This window comes from Arachis stenosperma, chromosome 9 (assembly GCF_014773155.1).
Source record: "Arachis stenosperma cultivar V10309 chromosome 9, arast.V10309.gnm1.PFL2, whole genome shotgun sequence".
Lineage (NCBI taxonomy): Eukaryota > Viridiplantae > Streptophyta > Magnoliopsida > Fabales > Fabaceae > Arachis > Arachis stenosperma.
Window position 1 is genome coordinate 2,826,686 of NC_080385.1, and position 21,148 is coordinate 2,847,833.

A 21,148-nucleotide genomic window follows, 5' to 3' on the forward strand; every position below is an offset into this window, starting at 1 on the left:
CAATTATGGGAAGATATATGTATGGATTTTATCACAGCACTACCTCCCGTTCAATCTTATACTGTCATTATGGTGGTAATTGATAGGCTCTCTAAGTTTGCCCACTTTATTTCCCTCCGATTAGATTTCAATAGTGTTACAGTTGTTGAAGCCTTCATTAGTAATGTTGCAAAGTTATATGGATTTCCCAAGTCCATAGTTTCAGATCGGGACAAGGTCTTCATTAGTCACTTTTGGCAGCAGTTGTTCAAGCTGCAAGGCACTACACTCACAATGAGTTCTTCATACCATCCCCAAACCGATGGCCAAAGTGAAGTTCTTAACAAGACTTTAGAGATGTACTTACGCTGCTTCTGCTATGAGAATCCAAAGGGTTGGCTGAAACTTCTTCTATGGGCTCAATATTGGTATAACACTTCATTCTACAGCAGTATCAAGATGACTTCTTATAGGACTTTATTTGGCAAAGATCCCCTGAGACTCATGCGATACCACAAGAATTCCAATGATGCACCTCACTTACAAACTATGTTGCAAGAACGGGACCAGCTTCTTGAGAGGCTCAAAGTTAACATTTTCAAGGCTCAACAATTTATGAAAGATCATGCTGATGAAAAAGAGACGACACTGGGAGTTACAAGAAGGGGACATAGTGCTGGTTAAATGACAGCCATATCGTCAACAATCGGTTGCGCTACGAAAGAATCATAAATTGGGGATGAAATTCTTTGGTCCCTTTAAAATTCTTACCAAACTCAGCCCTGTTGCATACAAGCTGCAATTGCCAGAAAGTGCTAAAATACATCCAGTATTTCACATTTCTTTATTAAAGAAGCTTCGTGGGAATGATACTCAACAATATATTCCACTGCCATTGACAACTAGTGAACAAGGTCCAATAATAATGCCACAAGTGATCTTAGCCAAAATGGTGATTATGCAGGGCAGGAGTGAGATACTCTAGCTGTTGGTGCAATGGGAAGGCACTCCTCAAGAACTTGCTACATGGGAAGATGCTAAAGAGTTCATGAAGTATTTTCCTCACTTCAACTTTGAGGACAAGGTTGTCTTTAAAGGGGAGAGTATTGTAATGAGTAAAAAAAATGAAATAAGGACAAAAGGGGTAATTCAACCACAAAGAAAGCTAAATGCAGAGTTAGTTAGAATTGAGGGACAGATGGCAGCAGATCAAATACGCAAAAGTTTGAGGCAAAGACAAACAAATACTCAGCTCAAGGACTATGTACTGTAGGCAATGAGTGGTAATCCCTTTTCTATTTGAATATTCTTCTCTTCTCTATGCTCTCTCTCTGGTCACTAAATCTCTTATTATTGTTAGGTTAATTTTCTTGGAAGAAGACTTGAAGGCTTGTGCTACGTCTACCGCTTGAAGACTTTCTTTAATTTTATTAAATTCTTCTTATATAGTTGGCTACTATTACATTAAGGAGTCATTATGAACTCCGACTATTAATTCTGGTTTATTCTTCTTTCTAATTAATTCTAGTTACGTTTCAACCTCAACCAAAACAATTAAACAGCATGAAGTGAATATGGGGAACGAGTATAGGCCCCTTGGATATTTTAATAACTCCTTGTATACATATTTATATTTGTGATGGTTTTTTAGGAATTTTTTAAATAAATTAAATAAAATTTAATATTTTATTTTTATTTTATAGATTGTAACAGAATAAAAAAAGGTTGATTAATAGTCACCTTATTAGTTAACACAAGTGAATGAGTTATATATATCTTAGTCATTTTAATGGTGCTTAGTCCGTGAAATCACTTTGGATTCCACTAAAACAACGTGCAATTGATATATTGTTGTTGAGTAATGATCATCGTCAACTAGTCTTGAAATTAATATTTGTTTAGTCTTGGAAAATTAACAATTTAATAATTGTTTACTACTTCCGCTGGAATATTACATCGTAGATTGGTAAAGGTATCACGTGCCACATGACTCAAAAGTCAAAATGCCGCAAAAACGTTTCTTTTGCACAAACAACAAAGACTGAACTCTCTGTTGAGGCAGTTTCCCCCAGTTTCCATTACTTGCACACTCTTTCCTACAGCCATCTGCACTCATCAAAGTAAAACCAATCTCTCATCTTTGTCTTCCTTTCTTCATTTGTTGCATTTCTGAAAATGGCGGAGGCCTTGCTTGGAATTGTGCTGGAGAACTTGATCCCTTTTGTCCAGAGTGAATTTGCAGCCTTCTTTGGAATCAAGGAAAAGGCTGAAGAGCTATCACGCACTTTAGAACTCATCAAAGCTGTTCTTGACGATGCCGAGCAGAAACAATGGTCTAATCGTCCTCTGAAGGTGTGGCTTCAGCAGCTTAAAGATGCAATGTACGTGCTGGATGATATCCTTGATCAGTTGCCAACAGAATCCTCTCGACTTGGGTGCTTAACTTCTTTGAATCCAAAGAAGGTGATTCATCGTCGTGAGCTTGGACAGAAGCTGAATGAGATAATAGGGAGGTTGGATCGAATTGCTCAAGCAAGAAGCAACTTTGATCTTAGACAAGGTGTGAGGGAAAGGCCAAGTGAAGTAGTTGAATGGCGTCAAACTAGCTCAACTATCGCCGTTCCTCAAGTGTACGGACGAGATGAAGATAAAGGGAGAGTTGTGGAGTTTCTTCTTAGCCCATCACGAAGCTCCGAGTTCCTTTCTGTGTATCCCATTGTTGGCTTTGGTGGTCTCGGGAAAACAACACTTGTTCAGCTGGTCTACAACGATCCAGAAGTAGGTAACAATTTTGATTTGAAGATTTGGGTGTGTGTTTCTGAGAATTTCACTATGGAGAGTATCTTGCGTTCCATTTTAGAAGCTATCACAAATGAGAAGTATGAGCTCAAGGTTTTAGATGTAATGGAGAAAAAAGTGAAAGAATTGCTACAAAGTAAAAAGTATTTAATGGTTTTAGATGATGTATGGAAAAGAAGCCAAGAGATGGAATTGGGATTAACCCAAGCCAAATGGGATAAGTTAAGATCCGTATTGTCTTGTGGATCTAAAGGCTCTTCCATTTTAGTATCCACTCGCGATAATCATGTTGCAACAATTATGGGAACATGCCAAGCTCATCATTTGGGCGGTCTATCTGAAGAAGATTGTTGGTTGTTGTTTAAACTGCACGCATTTGGAGCTGAAAAAGAAGAGCGTGCAGAGCTTGTTGCAATAGGGAAGGAGATCGTGAAGAAATGTGGAGGATCACCTCTTGCAGCACTGGCATTAGGAGGTGTGATGCAATCCAGAAGCACGGAAAAAGAATGGGTTGAAGTTCAGAAAAGTGAGCTTTGGAGTTTACCAGAAGAAAATGATATTATGCGTGTCTTGAGATTAAGCTACTCTTGTTTAACGCCAACTCTAAAGCAGTGTTTTGCTTTCTGTGCCATATTTCCCAAAGATACAGAAATCATGAAGCAAGAATTGATTTATCTTTGGATAGCTAATGGATTTATTTCATCACGGCGAAACTTGGAGGTAGAGGACGTTGGCAACATGGTTTGGAATGAATTATACCAAAAATCATTCTTCCAAGATGTGACGAGTGATGATTTTTCTTGCCAGACTTATTTCAAGATGCATGATTTAGTCCATGATCTTGCTCAATCAATTTCAGAGCAAGAGTGTATATGCTTGGAGAAACAAGATCTTAATGATTCTTCAAGAAACCCCCATCATATTGTTTTTCACGGCATTGGTAAAAAACAATTCTTGAAGAGATCCGTTGAGAAAGCTGAATCCTTGCGGACACTGTATCAATTGGATTCATATGGATTTCCTTTCAGTTCTAGATTGATTCAAACAAATAATTCTCTTCGGGTTTTGTGCATATATGGTAGAAAGATACCATCTTTTGGGAGTTTAAGTTGCTTGAGGTATTTGGAACTTCGTGCTTTGGATATAAAAAGCTTGCCTGCTAGTATTTGCAATTTGCGTAGATTGGAAATCTTGAAATTAATACAGTTGAATAATCTTAGCCATCTACCGAAACACTTGACGAGGATGCAAAATCTTCGGCATCTTGTCATTGAAAATTGTGTTTCTCTAACTGGTATGTTTCCTGACGCTCATAAATTATGTGATTTGAGAACCCTAAGTATATACATTGTGAAATCAGAGAAAGGGCATAGTTTGGCAGAGATACGTCATTTGAATCTGGGAGGAAAACTAAGGATCTCAGGCCTAGGAAATGTTGGGAGTATATCTGAAGCTAAAAATGCCAACTTGAAGGGTAAACAAGACCTTCGAGAATTGATTTTGTCATGGAGCAATAGTGGTAAGAGCAAGTCCGTATTGGGAGCAGAAGAAGTACTTGAAGCGCTTCAACCTCACTCCACACTCAAGCTGTTGACGATACATGAGTATGAGGGATTACATTGGCCAACTTGGATGGGAAACAATTCTGCTACCCACAATTTAGTTTCTCTTCGACTTGACTATGGAATGTGCGGGCATCTTCCTCCAGTGGGAAAACTTCCATTTCTGAAGAAGCTTCTGGTAAGACGCATGTATGATGTGCAGTACATTGAGGAAGATGAAAGTTATGATGGTGTTGAAGCAATGCCATTCCCATCTTTGGAGAAATTGGAACTGTACTACTTGCCAAACGTGGAGAGGTTGTTGAAACGGGAAACAACACACATGTTCCCCTCTCTTTCTAAACTCTATATCTATGAATGCCCTAAACTTCAATTGCCGTGCCTTCCACATGTTAAGGACCTCAGTGTTTGGGGATGTAGCAATGAGCAACTGAAGTCAATCTCTAATCTCAACGCTCTTAATGTACTATCTCTTAATCTAAATGATCAAGTGTCGTGCTTCCCAGAAGGAATGATGGACAACATGACCTCTCTTGCAACTCTCGAGATATCAAAGTTCAGAGAATTGAAGGAACTGCCATCTGACATCACAAAACTCACTGCTTTGTCTCATCTAACCATCAGTAACTGCGGTAAGTTGGAGTATTTACCAGAACAGGGTTGGGAAGGCTTATCTTCACTTCGAAAACTGTTAATTGATAACTGTAAGAGTTTGGGATCCTTGCCTGATGGTGTCCGGCACTTAACTTCACTTGAATATTTGGGTATTGGTGACTGCCCAATGTTGAAAGAGCGGTGTAAGCAAGGAACAGGGGAGGATTGGCACAAGATAGCACATGTTCCTGATTTAGATATCTGGTAATATTTGTATGTATTTATTTTATTCTTAGTCTATACATTGCTTATTCATTATTTTCTTTCATTTTGTTGTGTATTTGCATAATCATGGTTTCAATATGTTGTATTGTGTTTTATCTTCATTTGTACTGCTCTTTCGAATTACAGAATCCAAAAAAAATCTTGTATTTACTTTTCAATTTTCAGGATATGGAAAGGATGTGATCAAACTCGCTGCAAGTTCTCCGTTGGAATTTTTAAGTTATTAGTTTAAAATACGCAGGATTTTAATTTTTCATATGGCAGTAGATTTTAAATTTGATGATGGCCTTTTATCCAATTTCAAGTTTCAACTTATATATTCATTTATCTTTTAGCCATTAGCCACAAAAATTAGTATCTATTATCTTTGCCAAAATAAATTATCAAATTATAGAAATTGAAATTGGCCCCTTTAGTAGTTTTTAATTTGTGTCCTTGATTGATCTTATGCTAATTTGTTTTTCTATGGAAGACTTCAAAAATAATGATTTTTTAATTTCAAATTTTCAATTATTATAAATCGCAAATTGTCCATATTATTCTTGATGTTTATATAGTTCAATTCCTACTATAATTAAGTCAGTAACAACTAACAAGTCAAGTCATTCTTAGTATGTATGTACAAATGGAATTACAAGTCATTCACAACAGTGCAATATATAAATGTTCTATTCAATTTTATAATTTCTTTTTTTTTTTAATTCTGTTCATTGAAGCCACAACTGAGTTCAGTGAGTTGTCCCTTTTTCTTTATGTATATTAACATTATGATTTATTAATAATACAAGAGAATCACTTCTTTTAAATCTGGAATTTCAACAAGTTAGAGATATTTTGATTAAATTTTCTTATCCTACCAAACAAAGAACTTCAAGCCATCTATCGGTAGCTCTATAATAGTATTAGAGATGGGAGGATTACTATTTAGTATTTAATTTAAATTCGATACTTCATATTCAAATAAAATATACAATAAATTTATTTCACGCACATATTTTATATATAAAAAACTTATACATATTATATGCTAACGTATCATTAAGAATATTTACTTTCTAATTGTGCATTCGGTTAACAAATAATTTTAAAGAACATGAGAATAGCCATGATTTCTAAAGCAGTAAAGCTCAAACTTTATTCTTTCGATCTATTCTTAATATATAAAAGTAGATACATAAGCATGTACTACATTACTTTTAAAATATTTCTTTTCTCTTAGTAATGTTATGTCAGTAATATTGCTTACTTTACATAACTTTAGAATCAACCACTCAATTCTTGTCAAATCAATTATTATTTTTAAATCAGCAAAAAAATAAAATATACAAATAAAAAACTAAAAAATAGAATCCAATAAATTTGTAACCTACAAATACATTGAATTAATATTCCTATATTTATTATATCTTACCATTATAAACAATACAATAAATTTATAACCGCAACAATTAATTTATTAATTTTTATAAATAACTCACTAAAAGTAATAAATATCCATATTACAAATGTCATAATAATATTATTAATCATAATAAATTTTACGTTATAAGTATTTAAATTCTATACCATTTAAACTACATATATAAATCTCTTATCACTATTCCTTCACATAACATCAAATTTAGCACAAAAATTTTATTTTCGAATTACACATTTCAAACTTACTCAATAGAGCATCATTCTTTCAGAGCAGAACAATTATAAATCGAATAACTATCCAAGATCTAATGGCCATGCAATGAGAATCTGATGATCAGGTAGGACAAAAAAAATCACAACATGCATCATACATTCATACTTACTCAAATATCATATACCTAATGATAACATAAATTGAACGAAATTGATGACAAATTAGGATGGAACTATGTTAAATGTAAAAAGTGTCAGAAGAAAGCATATAAAAAAAAGAAACAACTACATTTGTGGCACATGTAATCAAACACCATAATATCCAACAATAAGGTAACTCTATATACTTTTCATAATCTCATCTATCAAATTATTAGTTGCTGACCCAATATTTATTTTAAGTTCATAATTCAATTAAAGGTTTCAGATCAAAGTGTTATAACAACTTTTGTACTATTTGATGGCGACGCAAAAAACTTATTGGGCACAACTGCTTCAAATCTAATGATATTTCAGAAAAATAATGACATTGAAGCATCACCCCATCAAGAGATTAAAGAGAAAGAAAATCATACAAATTCAAAGCACATATTCGGAAGAAGAACGTACATACAAAGATGGAACCAAATAACACAATAGAAACTCCATCAAACTCAACAATTCATAAAACATGTATTCACAAGAACCTACGACAAAAAGAAAAAAGTAGCAACTCTAACAACCAACAAAAAAATGAGGACGAGGGCCACATAAGATGACTAAATCCATTAACTAAAACAAATGTAAAAATCAAACCACCAAATAAAAATGTTACTTTGTATAACTCCAACATCCAAATCTTTTATACTACAAATTATTTAAAATAAAACATTTTTTAAATTTAACTTCAATTTACACATATTTAATTTATTTCTATAAAACATAACAATTTTTAATATTTATTATATACTATCATTAATTTACTATCCCACACATCGCGCGGATCTCATTCTAGTTTTAATTTATTATTATCATTCTTCAATTTAGTGTGTGTTTGTGAAGATACCAGAGTTAAAAATAAATTGAATGAGAATAACTTAAATATATAATATATTCCTTTTATTTAATTGAATATAAGTGCTTATTTATTTGAGAAGTAACTTCTTTTTTTGTGGCTTATGACCTATAATTCAAATGGTATAATCTTTCCATACTCATTTAAAGGTAATACAATTCAAATATTGAGTTTCTTCTCAATACCAAACTTCTTCACACCTCTCATCTCCAACCACTTGAATCGTCATCAACACCCTTACATAATATCAAAATATTTTATGTTTCAATAGGTTATATTATAAATGTAATAGCCTGAAAAAAATAAATAAATAGATAAGCTGGTGGGACCCACTTCTAGATTTTATTTTTTTCTTTCTCTAATCCTAGCCACACTCTTTTACTCACCTCCCACCGCCGCACATCCTCACTCACCTCAGACTCTCTTCCCCACAGCACACACACCTAGACTCCACGGAAAAAGAAAGAAAGAAAAGGGAAAGAGGGAATATGGGAGACCGTGAGAAGCGAAGGGAGGAGAAAGGAGGGAGCTGTCCACACCAAGCCTCCACGCGAGGAGAGAGAGAGAGCCACGTCTCGTCACTACTAGCCTGGAGCTCGCCATTCGTGTCCCGTCACGTCGCCGCCAGCCCACGTCCAGCTCGCTGCCGTCGCATCGCCATCAGAGGCCAGAACCGAGAGATGCGTCCGAGAGAGGGGACGAGCGCGAGAGACGAGACGAGAAATGACAGCCGCTGCGCCTTGTCTCCGTCGCTGCTGAGCTTCAACCGCCGCCATGCCAAGTTGCTATCGCCATTGTGAGAGAGAAGAGAGAGCTCGAAAAGAGAGAAACAGAACGTGTGAGAGGAGCCATCGTGAATAGAGGGCTGTTTCGTCATCGGTCACCGTTCGAGTCCACCTTGTTGTTGCGCTAATCCAAATTCTGCGCTCATTCATTCCATTCTACGTCAATCCTCCAATTTTGACACTCCGGATTCGGTATCTTCGGTCCCTTGGGACCAAGTTGTGAGTAGGCTTTACATTTATAATTGTTTGATTGTGCATCTATAATTATTTTGACATATATCTATTATGATCTTTGAAGTATACTCACTACATTTGTCTAGAACGGTTTTAAATTGATTAGAATAATTGTTTTATTAAAATTGAATAATTCATTTTTAGAAGTTTATACTTTTGGAACTATACATGAGACCATATATATTTTTTATGAGTTTTGCATTATTCTAAAATGTTTGAATTTACTTGAATATCTGTTTTTGAAGCATTAAAGTATTTGTTGGTATTCACTTAGTTTAAAGATTGTGAAATATATTTGAAATGTGTTATGATTGAAAAAGTATGATTGGAAAGGATTCTGATGAGAAAGTATAATATATATTTTGATTTGATTCGATACCTTATATATTTGAAAGATCAAATATTTGTTGTATTTAAAATTATATGTTTTGAATTGGTTTGGGAGGCTCGTATTAGAAAACCGTAGTTAACGGTGGTTATGACGTTAACTTAGATGCATCTAACTCAGACCCCAGCTAGCAGGGGTGTTGCTAGCCTAACGTGTAGGCCACACGTTAGATCTGTTATTCTGTTAGGACACACGAGAGGAAAGGGCTACCCATTGAGGTGGAGCCGCCCAAGTGTGGACTTTTGATTTGATTTCTGTATGAGAACTCCCTTATTGATTCACTTATTATTATCAACTATTATTTTCTAATTAAAATTATTTTAATCTGATATTTATATGGTTTTATGTCGATTATAGATGTATTGTCTAATCACTGAGTTGCAAAACTCACCCCGTTTTTTCTTAAAATATTTTTCAGGAACAATTACTTGTCTATGTCAGACTCTCTATTCAAGATGTAACGATCTGCAATGAGTACTTATTCGTTGACGAGTTCTTAGATGTATATATTCTCCATATAACACAGGCAGGGTCCAACCATTCTTAATTATTTTAATTTTTGTTAAAAATGTATAGCTATTTATTTTAGAATTTGTAAAATATTTGTAACTTTCTTATTCAATTTATATTTGAGTATATTAGGCTTGCTATAAGATTATTTTTCTGAGCGCAGGTCATGGTTCATTTTGGGCTGTAACAATATAGAACTTGGAAATGATTATATACATAAAATTTTAATTGAACTAATACTAAATATTAGAAAAATAAATTTCACTTTTACTTTTAAATTACTATTTATGATATATAATTTTACAAATATACTTATATAATCTAAAGTGAAATGAAATTAAAATTAACATTGGAGATGCTCTAAGAAATGTTCGGTGAAAACATTATGCAAACAATTTTCAGTGTCCCACTTTATTTAAATAGAGTCATTTAAGAACGAAAGAATTATAAAATTTAACATTTATGAAAGGTTATGAAAGTATGTATCAATTAGTATCTATGAAAGGTTAATTAACGAAGCTATGCAATTTGTTAGAGTTAAACCCTAAAATGGTCCCTGAAATTGGTATTTTGTATTAAAATCGTTTCTGATATTTTAATTGCACTAATTACATCCCTGAGATTGAAAAAAATGTACCATATTAGTCTCTGACCTATTTTTCATTAACGACTTGATGACATAGCATGATGACGTGGACTGTATGTGACACGTGTCACTTCATGATTTGGCCACGTGTAATGATATGATGATGTGGTGCCCAGTGACATGTGGCATGCTGATGTGGATGGTTGTGCCACGTGTCACAATGTTATTTGGCCACGTGTCATAACAATATTCGTCCACGTGTCATCCATTATGCCATCGTTGTATATGCACCAAATTAGTCTCTCACTTTTCATTAAGTGACTCATTTTAGTCTGTCAAACTGAATGTCGTGCACCAAACTAGTCCTTTCACAAATTTTTTATCATTTTTTTTAAATTTAAAATTTTAATATCTTGGATACACTAATTTCAATTCTATTTTTTCATATATAGTTTAAATACAAGTGCTTTTATAAAAAATTTTAAAATTTTAGTTTTAATTATATAATTTTTTTAATAATTTAACATTGGTAAATTTAGTAATATATAAGTATGTTATTATAAATAAATAATTATATGATTGATTAGACACATTTTTTTTCATAAAAAAACATGTGTTTTTAACAAGAAATTAATAATTAAAATAAATATTTTTTCTTATGAAATACACGTTTTCGTTATGTATAAATGAGCTAGATTGAAGGAACTTCAAGCACCCTCACTACCACCTTTGACCTCTGCAGTCTAGACGAAAGAGGTCGGAGATGGTAATGAGGGAAACTTGAAATGCGTTCACGTCAACTCCAAGACGGCGGCTATTAGAGGTATCCGCAAGAAAAAAAATATTTTATAAAAGTATTGAAAGGGGTCGGAGATGGTAGTGAAGGTGTTTGGAAAGCCTTCACGTCAACTCCAAGTCAGCGATTAAGGTATTCGCAAGAGAAAAAATATTTTATAAAAACATTTTTATTTGAAGAACATGTGAAAAAATAGAATTGAAATTAATGCATTCAAAAATATTGAGAATTTTGAATTTATAGAAAAAAATGAGAAAAAACTGGTGAAGGAACTAGTTTGGTACACGACATTCAATTTCAGGGACTAAAATGAGTCACTTAATCCAAAGTGAGGGACTAATTTGGTGCATATATAACGATGGCATAATGGATGACACGTGGACGAATACTGTTGCGATACGTGGCACAACCGAACACGTGGCCAAATAACATTGTGACACGTGGCACAACCATCCACGTCAGCATGCCACATGTCACTGGTCACCACATCATCATATCATTACACATGGCCAAATAATGAAGTGACACGTGTCACTTACAATCCATGTTATCATGCCATGTCATCACGTCGTTAATGAAAAATAGGTCAGGGACTAATATGGTGCATTTTTTTCAATCTCACGAATATAATTGGTGCAATTGGAATCTCATGAACGATTTTAGTGTAAACCGTCAATCTCAAAAACCATTTTAGGGTTTAACTCAATTTGTTATGTTCAACAACCACAACCTAATAGCTATGAAAGGTTATAACGATGAATTTGTCCCGCTTGCTCCTTTAATATATCCATGAAGATTTGTCTTTTTAATATTTATTAGTCTGCATAGTAAAAAAAAAGGATTTTGCTAACATACTATTTAAGAGTACTTTTTAAAAATAGTAAAATGAGATTTTATTTGAAAGGTAAGATTTTAAAATTTTCAATAATATTAAATATATATTTTGTTGGAGTTTTCTTTTAGCACTGACTGCACTTTGTATTACAAATAATTTCTTTTCTACAGCCATCCTCGCTGGTCAAAGCAAAATCAATCTCTAATCTTTGCCTTTCTTTCGTCGAGTTTTATGCACAAAATCTTCGAAGTTTTATCCCACTTGAGGTATTTAAGACTTTGTGATCTAGATATAAAGACTATTTCTAATATAGCATATGTTCTCCATGTATATTTGTGCTTTTAGTGACGGCAGGAGCAAGTAGAGTTAGTAGGTTAATTATATTAGTTAACCGTAATAAAGAAATACAAGTCTCATATTGTTTAGGATAGTGAACTTTGTGTTATGTTTTAATCACACATCGTTTAAGTTATGAAGACTTTTCCTTCTCTTCTAATATAAATAACTCATGTACCTTTTATTTATGAATAGAGTTGAAGTTTATTTTTGAATATGAAATAAGCTGTGTGCTTATTTTTCTCTAGGTTCTTTGAGATTAAGAGGTGCATCCTTGGCTTGGCCAACAAACGTAGATTTATGGCTACTTTTACCATAGTGGAGTTGTTAACTTCGCCAAGATTGATAACTTAAGCGGACTTTGTGTATTTGCATAATAGTAGTCAAGTTATTTTTCAATATTAGTGGAAGGACATAAAGGACAAAATCAATGTGACCAAAGATGGGTTCTTTTTATTCTGTCTCAACTCCTCTATTTGTAATATAGAAGTAGAGATGATCTAATCTCTACCAAAATGTTTACAAATGATTATTTATTCATTTTTTACTTGTGTGTTCTAAGTTATACTTTTGCTAATATTCACATGTAAGTAGCAATATGTTTACAAATTTTCTATACGTTGTTAATTGTCCATATTATTCTTGATGCTTCATAGTTCAATTCACAGTTAGAACTCATCAGAGTAAACAAAGCCTCCAAAAATATTCAAGTTCTATACGAAGGAAAATAGAAGTATAGAACTCTGAAAAGGCTTTGGTGTATACCTTGGGAATATAGTTTATCTAATTAAAACACAAACATGCAGATAGGGACGAGAAATCTTCTATAAAATTTCAAACAATGCCAAAAAAAACATGACAGACATAAAATGATACCTATAACTAAGGAAGAATACTGCATAACTGCATATAGGTTGAAATGTTGTAATAAAGACTGCACTTACACGAAAATAAATTTATAATCTCCTTACACAGAAATAGATGTCACTCCTTTTCACATTTCAAGTTTACAGTATTCCAGATCTGATCCAATTCTCTCTCTCTCTCTCTCTTCTCTTATCCAAATTCTCAGTTTCTTACAAACCAACCTAATTTTGCACTTCTTACATAACTCCAGTATTAATATAAATTGGAACTAAAATTCAATTCTAGTTCAGAATTTCAATTCATATTGAGTTATAGTTAATCCGTATCAAACAAAAGCTCATGAACATTACTTAATTGCAATTCTCTAGTATTCAATAATTGAAATGTTTTGTTTTAGTGCCAATTTGAGTGCGTGGGACCTCCAAACGTTATCAATACACTGTGAAAATTATTGATTTGAGACACACTAATTTTTCAGTAACAAACAATCATTTCTTTCTTATGACTGGGCAACAGGACAATAATTGAAAGCAAGTATTGTGGAATGAAGAATCTCATTGAATAAAAGCACGTGAATAAATGGTAGAAGAAATGGTCCACTTATTTTTTCTTGGAGTTTTCTTTCAACTAACTGCATTTTATTTGCATTACAAGCCAATTATTTTAGTTAGTGACGGACAAACTTATGCGGTAAAAAAAATCGAGAATTTTACACGTTTTATTTTTTAACAAAGTAGATCAAGAAAAGAAAAGAAAATCATATTATCTTAAACTACTTTGCTTAACCAAAAATTTCTCACAGTATTACAGAGTAACGTTCGTAACTTGATGAAATTACATTTTGCATTTGATCATTTGCAAATTTTGATGTAGTCTTATGGGAGTAATCATTCCTGATTTAAGTGAAGGTTTCTATTAATTTCAAACACCCCCCCTTCTTTCTCTCTAATGAATAATTTTCATATTTTTCTTAGTGTCTATTTCTTTTTGGATAGATTATTATAATGCAATTTTTTTGATATAATGCAATTTGGGTCAACTAGATTTATGTATCAGTTTCGTAATGCAATTTCTACTATATGTATTGCGGGTCAAAGAACTCACTAACACAAGAATGTTGATCATGGTTACTCTCTTACTGATATATAAGCTACAAGAACAGGCTACATTTGTTTTTCTAACATTGTTTGATGTTTTCTTTTCATCTGTCTATATATAATCTTTACCTGATTCAAAATTAGTTACGTATAAATTAACTTGATCTAATTTTGCACTCTTACATAACTGCGTGCTAATATGAAATACAACAAAAACTTCAATTCTAATTCAGCCTAAAAAGTTCAATTCTTATCGATTTTTAGTTAATCGTATCAAACAAAACCTGACGAGGATTACTGAATTGCAAGTTACAACTCTAATACTCAATAATTGAAATGTTCATATGGCTAAAAGAAAAAGATATCAACATACTGTGAATGAAAATTATTGATTTGAGACAAATTAAAGTAACAACACAAGGACAATAATTTCTTTCTTTTGTCTGGGCACGAGGACAATAATTGTAGGCAAGTATTGTGAAAATATCTGTTAAGAATAATGGTAGAAATTAAAAGATGGTCCACTCACTTTTCTTGGAGTTTTTTTCAACACCGAAACCATTTTGCATTACAAGACAGTTCCTATTCACAATTCATTTGTTTCCCTTTCTTCGATTGTTGCATTTCTGAAAATGGCCGAGGCCTTGCTTGGAGTTGTGCTGGAGAAATTGATCCCTTTTGTCCAGACTGAATTTGCAGCCTTATTTGGAATCAAGGAAAAGGCTGAAGAGATGTCACGCACTTTAGAACTCATCAAAGCTGTTCTTGATGATGCCGAGGAGAAACAATGGTCAAATCGTCCTCTCAAGGTGTGGCTGCAGCAGCTTAAAGATGCAATGTATGTGCTGGATGATATCCTTGATCAGTTGCCTACTGAATCCTCTCAACTTGGGTGCTTATCATCTTTGAATCCAAAGAACATGATCCATCAGTGTCATCTTCGGCACAAGTTGAATGAGATAATAGGGAGGCTGAATGGAATTGCTCAAGCTAGGAGCAACTTTGATCTGAGACAAGGTCTGAGGGGAAGGCCAGTAGATGAATGGCGCCAAACAAGCTCAACTATCGCCCTTCCTCAAGTGTACGGGAGAGATGAAGATAAAAAGCAAGTTGTGGAGTTTCTTCTTAGCCCATCGCGAAGCTCGGAGTTCCTTTCCGTCTATCCCATTGTTGGCTTAGGTGGTCTTGGGAAAACAACACTTGTTCAGCTGGTTTACAACGATCCTGAAGTAGGTAACAACTTTGATTTGAAGATTTGGGTGTGTGTTTCTGAGAATTTCACTATCAAGAGTATTTTGCGTTCCATTTTAGAAGTTACCAAAAAGGATAAGTCTGAGGTCATGGATATAGAAGTAATGGAGGTAAAAGTAAAAGAATTGCTACAAAGTAAAAAGTATTTATTGGTTTTAGATGATGTCTGGAAAAGAAGCCAAGAAATGGAATTGGGATTAACCCAAGACAAGTGGGATAAGTTAAACTCTGTATTGTCTTGTGGATCTAAAGGCTCATCCATTTTAGTATCCACTCGCGATAAACAAGTTGCAACAATTATGGGAACATGCCAAGCGCATTGTTTGTCCCGTCTTTCCGATGATGATTGTTGGTTGTTGTTTAAACTGCGCGCATTTGGAGCTGACAAAGAAGAGCGTGAAGAGCTTGTTGCAATAGGCAAGAAGATAGTCAAGAAATGTGGAGGATCACCTCTTGCAGCACTGGCATTAGGAGGTGTGATGCAATCCAGAAGCACGGAAAAAGAATGGGTTGAAGTTCAGAAAAGTGAGGTTTGGAGTTTACCAGATGAGAATGATATTATGCCTGTCTTGAGGTTAAGCTACTCTTGTTTAACGCCAACTCTAAAGCAGTGTTTTGCTTTCTGTGCCATATTTCCCAAAGATACAGAAATTAAGAAGCAAGAACTGATTTATCTTTGGATGGCTAATGGATTTATTTCATCCCGGCCGAACTTGGAGGTAGAAGAGATTGGCCACATGGTTTGGAATGAATTATACCAAAAATCATTCTTCCAAGATGGGGTGAGTGATTACTTTTCTGAAGAGATTTATTTTAAGATGCATGATTTAGTCCATGATCTTGCTCAATCAATTTCAGGGCAAGAGTGTGTATGCTTGGAGAAACAAAACCTTAATGATTCTTCAAGAAACCCCCATCATATTGGTTTTCACTCCTTGGATGCAAATCAATTCAAGAAGAGCCCCTTTGAGAAAGTTGAATCCTTGAGAACATTGTATCAACTGTATTTAAATGGATTTGAAAAATATCATTCTCTTCGGGTTTTGTGTATATCTGGTAGTAAGTTGCCATCTTTTGGGAGTTTAACTTGCTTGAGGTATTTGGAACTTTGTTATTTGGATATAAAGAGCTTGCCTGCTAGTATTTGCAATTTGCGTAGATTGGAAATCTTGAAACTAATAGGGTTGTTTAATCTTAGCCGTCTACCGAAACGCTTGACTAGGATGCAAAATCTCCGACATCTTGTCATTGATGGTTGTCATGGGCTATCCGGTATGTTTCCTGACGCTCACAACTTACGCCATCTGAGAACACTAAGTGTATACATTGTGAAATCAGAGAAAGGGCATAGTTTGGCAGAGATACGGCATTTGAATCTGGGAGGAGAGCTATGCATCGAAGGCCTAGAAAATGTTGGGAGTATATCTGAAGCTAAAAATGCAAACTTGAAGGGTAAACAAGACCTTCGACAATTGATTTTGTCATGGCGCAAAAGTGGTAAGAGCAAGTCCGTATTGGGAGCAGAAGAAGTACTTGAAGCGCTTCAACCTCACTCCACACTCAAGCTGTTGAAGATACAAGAGTATGAGGGATTACGTTGGCCAACTTGGATGCAAAACAATTCTGCTACCCATAATTTAGTTTCTCTTCGACTTGAGGAATGTCGAAAGTGCCAGCATCTTCCTCCAGTGGAAAAACTTCCATTTCTGAAGGAGCTTGTGGTAAGAGGCATGGATGATGTGCAGTACATTGAGGAAGATGAAAGTTATGATGGTGTTGAAGCAATGCCATTCCCATCTTTGGAGAAATTGGAAGTGGAGAGATTGTCAAACGTGGAGCGGTTGATGAAACGGGAAACAACACACATGTTCCCCTCTCTTTCTACCTTAATAGTCTGCGATTGCCCTAAACTGCAATTGCCGTGCCTTCCACGTGTTAGAATTCTTAGTGTTAGGGGATGTAGCGATGAGCAACTGAAGTCAATCTCTAATCTCAACGGTCTTTATGGACTATATCTTTATTATAGTGTCCAAGTATCGTGCTTTCCGGAAAGAATGTTGCACAACATGACCTCTCTTGCAACTCTCCAGATAAATTCTTTCAGTGAATTGAAGGAACTGCCATCTGACATCACAAAACTCACTACTTTGTTTGATCTAAGCATAGAAAGATGTGGTAAGCTGGAGTGTTTACCAGAGCATGGTTGGGAAGGCTTATCTTCACTTCGAAAACTGTCCATTGATAACTGTAAGAGTTTGGGATCCTTGCCTGATGGTGTTCGCCACTTAACTTCACTTCAATCTTTGACTATTGGAAACTGCCCAGTGTTGAAAAAGCGGTGTGAGAAAGGAACAGGGGAGGATTGGCACAAGATAGCACATGTTCCCCATGTAAAGTTTTTCATCGTTTTCAGCTGATACACTGCTTATTGATTTTTTTTTTATTGTTGTGTATTTGCATAATCATGGTTTTTAATTTGTATTGTATTTTATCTTCATTTGTAGTGTTCTTTCAAATTACAGAACCAATCTATTTATATTATTATTATATAAAAATTAATACCAATTTTTGATACAATAAGTTTAAACCATGTTTCCTTTTTTAACAATGCCACGTTATCAATTTTAATTATTTGATAAAATTTAAAAATTAACCAATCAACTTTTAATAATTTTTTAAAAAAATAAAAATTAAAACCATAACTCTCATAACTAATTAAGTTATTACATATTATTATTCAGTAGAAATATAAAATATGAATTAAATATAATAAATATCTACATTAAAAATATCATAAATATTATCATAATAAATTTTAAGTTATAAAATATTCAAATTCCATATTATTTAACCTAGTTATATAGCATATATAAAATTCTACCATTATTACTTTATTTCAGAAATTTGTGATCTGTTTATAAAAAATATTTACACCAACAAATAAATAGGAGTCTATCTACTTAGAAATAATTCTATTAAATTATTAGAATATTTAATTCATTTTTAAAACAAATTTATGAAAAAAAAACACTCTTATTCTTTTACTATTTATATTTTTTTATTATTTTGTAATATTTTATAAATAATTATATTTTAAGATCCTTATAATTATAATTATTTTAATATGCTATTATAGCTTTTGTAATACTAAACAAATTAAATGTTAACAATTTTATTTGTTAATTTTTAACTATGATTTACTAACACAACAAAAAATACCTCTTCGTATAATTATAAAGAAAAATATGATAAAAAAATTAAATGTTAACAATTTTGTTTACTAATTTTTTACTATGATTTACTAACACCGCAAGAACATCTCTTCGTATAATTATAAGAAAAATATGACGAACAAATTCAAACATTTAATTTGTTATAAAAATAAAAGTCTATACTATAAAATTTTGAAAATAAATTAATAATAAATATATTTTTATACAAATATAAAAAATATTTAATGTACAAATAATATTTTTTCATGTATTTGTATTTTAATTAATATAATTATTTGATTTATTTATTAAAATAGGAACCTCTTTTTAAATAATGATACTCAATTTATTAAATTCAAACGTCACTTAGTTAGAATTTATAACAGTAACTGTGTAACAATATTTATTTAAATAAATAAATATAATAATTTTTATATTTAAGTGAAATTTATTAATAAAGACTAAAAAATAACAAGATTATTTTAATTTTTATAAGCAAAGAATACACACTATACAATAAATTTTTATATATGTAAATTTTTTTAAATTAAAAGTAATAACTATTACCATCAATAGATAAATATAAATAGATTTTTGTAATAGAACAATATTTAACCCGAATGTAACCCGGATTTTACACTAATTTTCCGGGTTTTACACTAGTTTGCATAATAGTAGTAAAGTTATTTCTCAATATTAGTAGAAGGGCATAAAAGACAAAATTAATGTAACCAAAGATGAGTTCTTTTTTTTTTTTGTCTCAACTCCTTTAATAGTAATATAGAAGTAGAGATGATCTAATCTCTACCAAAATATTTACAAATGGTTATTTATTCATTTTTTACTTGTGTGTTCTAAGTTATACCTTTGCTAGTATTCACCCATAAGTAACAATATGATTATCAAAATAAAATATTTTAGCCATTATCTATTTGCCATATATATATATATGACAATATAAAATGAGAATTTATTATTTTGGACTTTTGGCCATGCAGGAAAAAAAAAATGATCGAATCATAGAAATTAAATCTGGCCCTTTTAGTAGTCCTTTTCGTGAACTTTCACTTACCAGCATTTCTGTTGGTAGTGCTAAATTTGTGTCCTTGATTGATATTATGCTACTTGGTTTTCTAAGGAAGTCTTCTAAAACAATGATTTTTTTAATTTCAAATTTTCTATTATACGTCGCTAATTGTCCATATTATTCTTGATGCTTCATAGTTCAATTCACAGTTACAACTCATCAGAGTAAACAAAGCCTCGAAAAATATTCAAGTTCTATACGAAGGAAAATAGAAATACAGAACTCTGAAAAGGCTTTGGTGTATACCTGGGAATATAGTTTATCTAATTAAAACACAAACATGCAGATAGGGACGAGAAATCTTCTATAAAATTTCAAACAATGCCAAACAAACATGACAGACAAAAAATGATACCTATAACTAAGGAAGAATACTACATAACCGCATATAGGTTGAAATGTTGTAATAAAGACTGCGCTTACATGAAAATAAATTTATAATCTCCTTACACAGAAATAGATGTCACTCCTTTCCACATTTCAATTCTAGAGTATTCCAAAATTTTCACTCACTTGAAGTATTTAGTCAAGGAAAGAGCAATCAATGAAAGAGAAGAGATGAAAAGAAACTGTTAAGAGAGAGTTGTTAGTTAGTTGGTAGTAGTTAAGTTCAGTTAAGGCAGTTATACAAATTGGTCTTAGCTGGAGGCTCACCTGATATGAATATAAAAAGAAAGATTAAGAATTCAATTGCTGATTTTTTCCTCAATCCAGTTCTGATCCAATTCTGATCCAATTCTCTCTCTTTTTTTTCTCTTCTCCCCTGCTTCTCATTCTCTTATCCAAACTCTCAGTTTCTTACAAACCAAGATATCTCTCAATTTCTCAAGAACAATGTTATTTAGGACTCTCGTTTGATAATAAAGGTTATGACTGATTCAAATTACAGTTTGCATGAACTAAGAACCTTAAAAACTAATCCAGTTGTCTCGCTTACAGAGTTGAGACATCTTGTTATAATAAAGGTTATTCCTTTTCCTTGTTTGAATATTTTATCAATTTCAAACTTTTGTTCGCCCCTAATATGTGAATAATTTTCATATACTTGTTTCTTAGTGCCTTTTCTTGTAATGCAATTTGCGTCAATTAGATGTGTGCATCAATTTTTTAATGTAATTCTAATTCAGCATTAAAAAAAGTTAAATTCTTATTGATTTTTAGTAAATCCATATCAAACAAAAGCTAATGAGGGTTACTTAATTGCAATTCTCTAGTGTTCAATAATTGAAGTGTTCTTATGCCTATTAGAGTGCGTGGGA

At 32.8% G+C, this 21,148-nt stretch overlaps 2 protein-coding genes across 2 annotated transcripts; both read left to right on the plus strand.

Annotated features, from left to right (window-relative positions):
• The first annotated feature begins 1,953 nt into the window (after window positions 1-1,953).
• Window positions 1,954-5,552, plus strand: LOC130947931 (putative disease resistance protein RGA1). Its single transcript, XM_057876645.1, has 2 exons — window positions 1,954-5,198; window positions 5,385-5,552. Exons 1-2 carry the CDS (start codon window positions 2,155-2,157, stop codon window positions 5,449-5,451), a joined length of 3,111 nt encoding a protein of 1,036 aa, XP_057732628.1. The 5' UTR covers window positions 1,954-2,154; the 3' UTR covers window positions 5,452-5,552.
• Window positions 5,553-14,814: 9,262 nt separating this feature from the next.
• LOC130951906 (putative disease resistance protein RGA1) lies at window positions 14,815-18,090 on the plus strand. The gene is made up of 2 exons (XM_057880653.1): window positions 14,815-16,686; window positions 16,789-18,090. Exons 1-2 carry the CDS (start codon window positions 14,972-14,974, stop codon window positions 18,005-18,007), a joined length of 2,934 nt encoding a protein of 977 aa, XP_057736636.1. The 5' UTR covers window positions 14,815-14,971; the 3' UTR covers window positions 18,008-18,090.
• The last annotated feature ends 3,058 nt before the right edge of the window (window positions 18,091-21,148 follow it).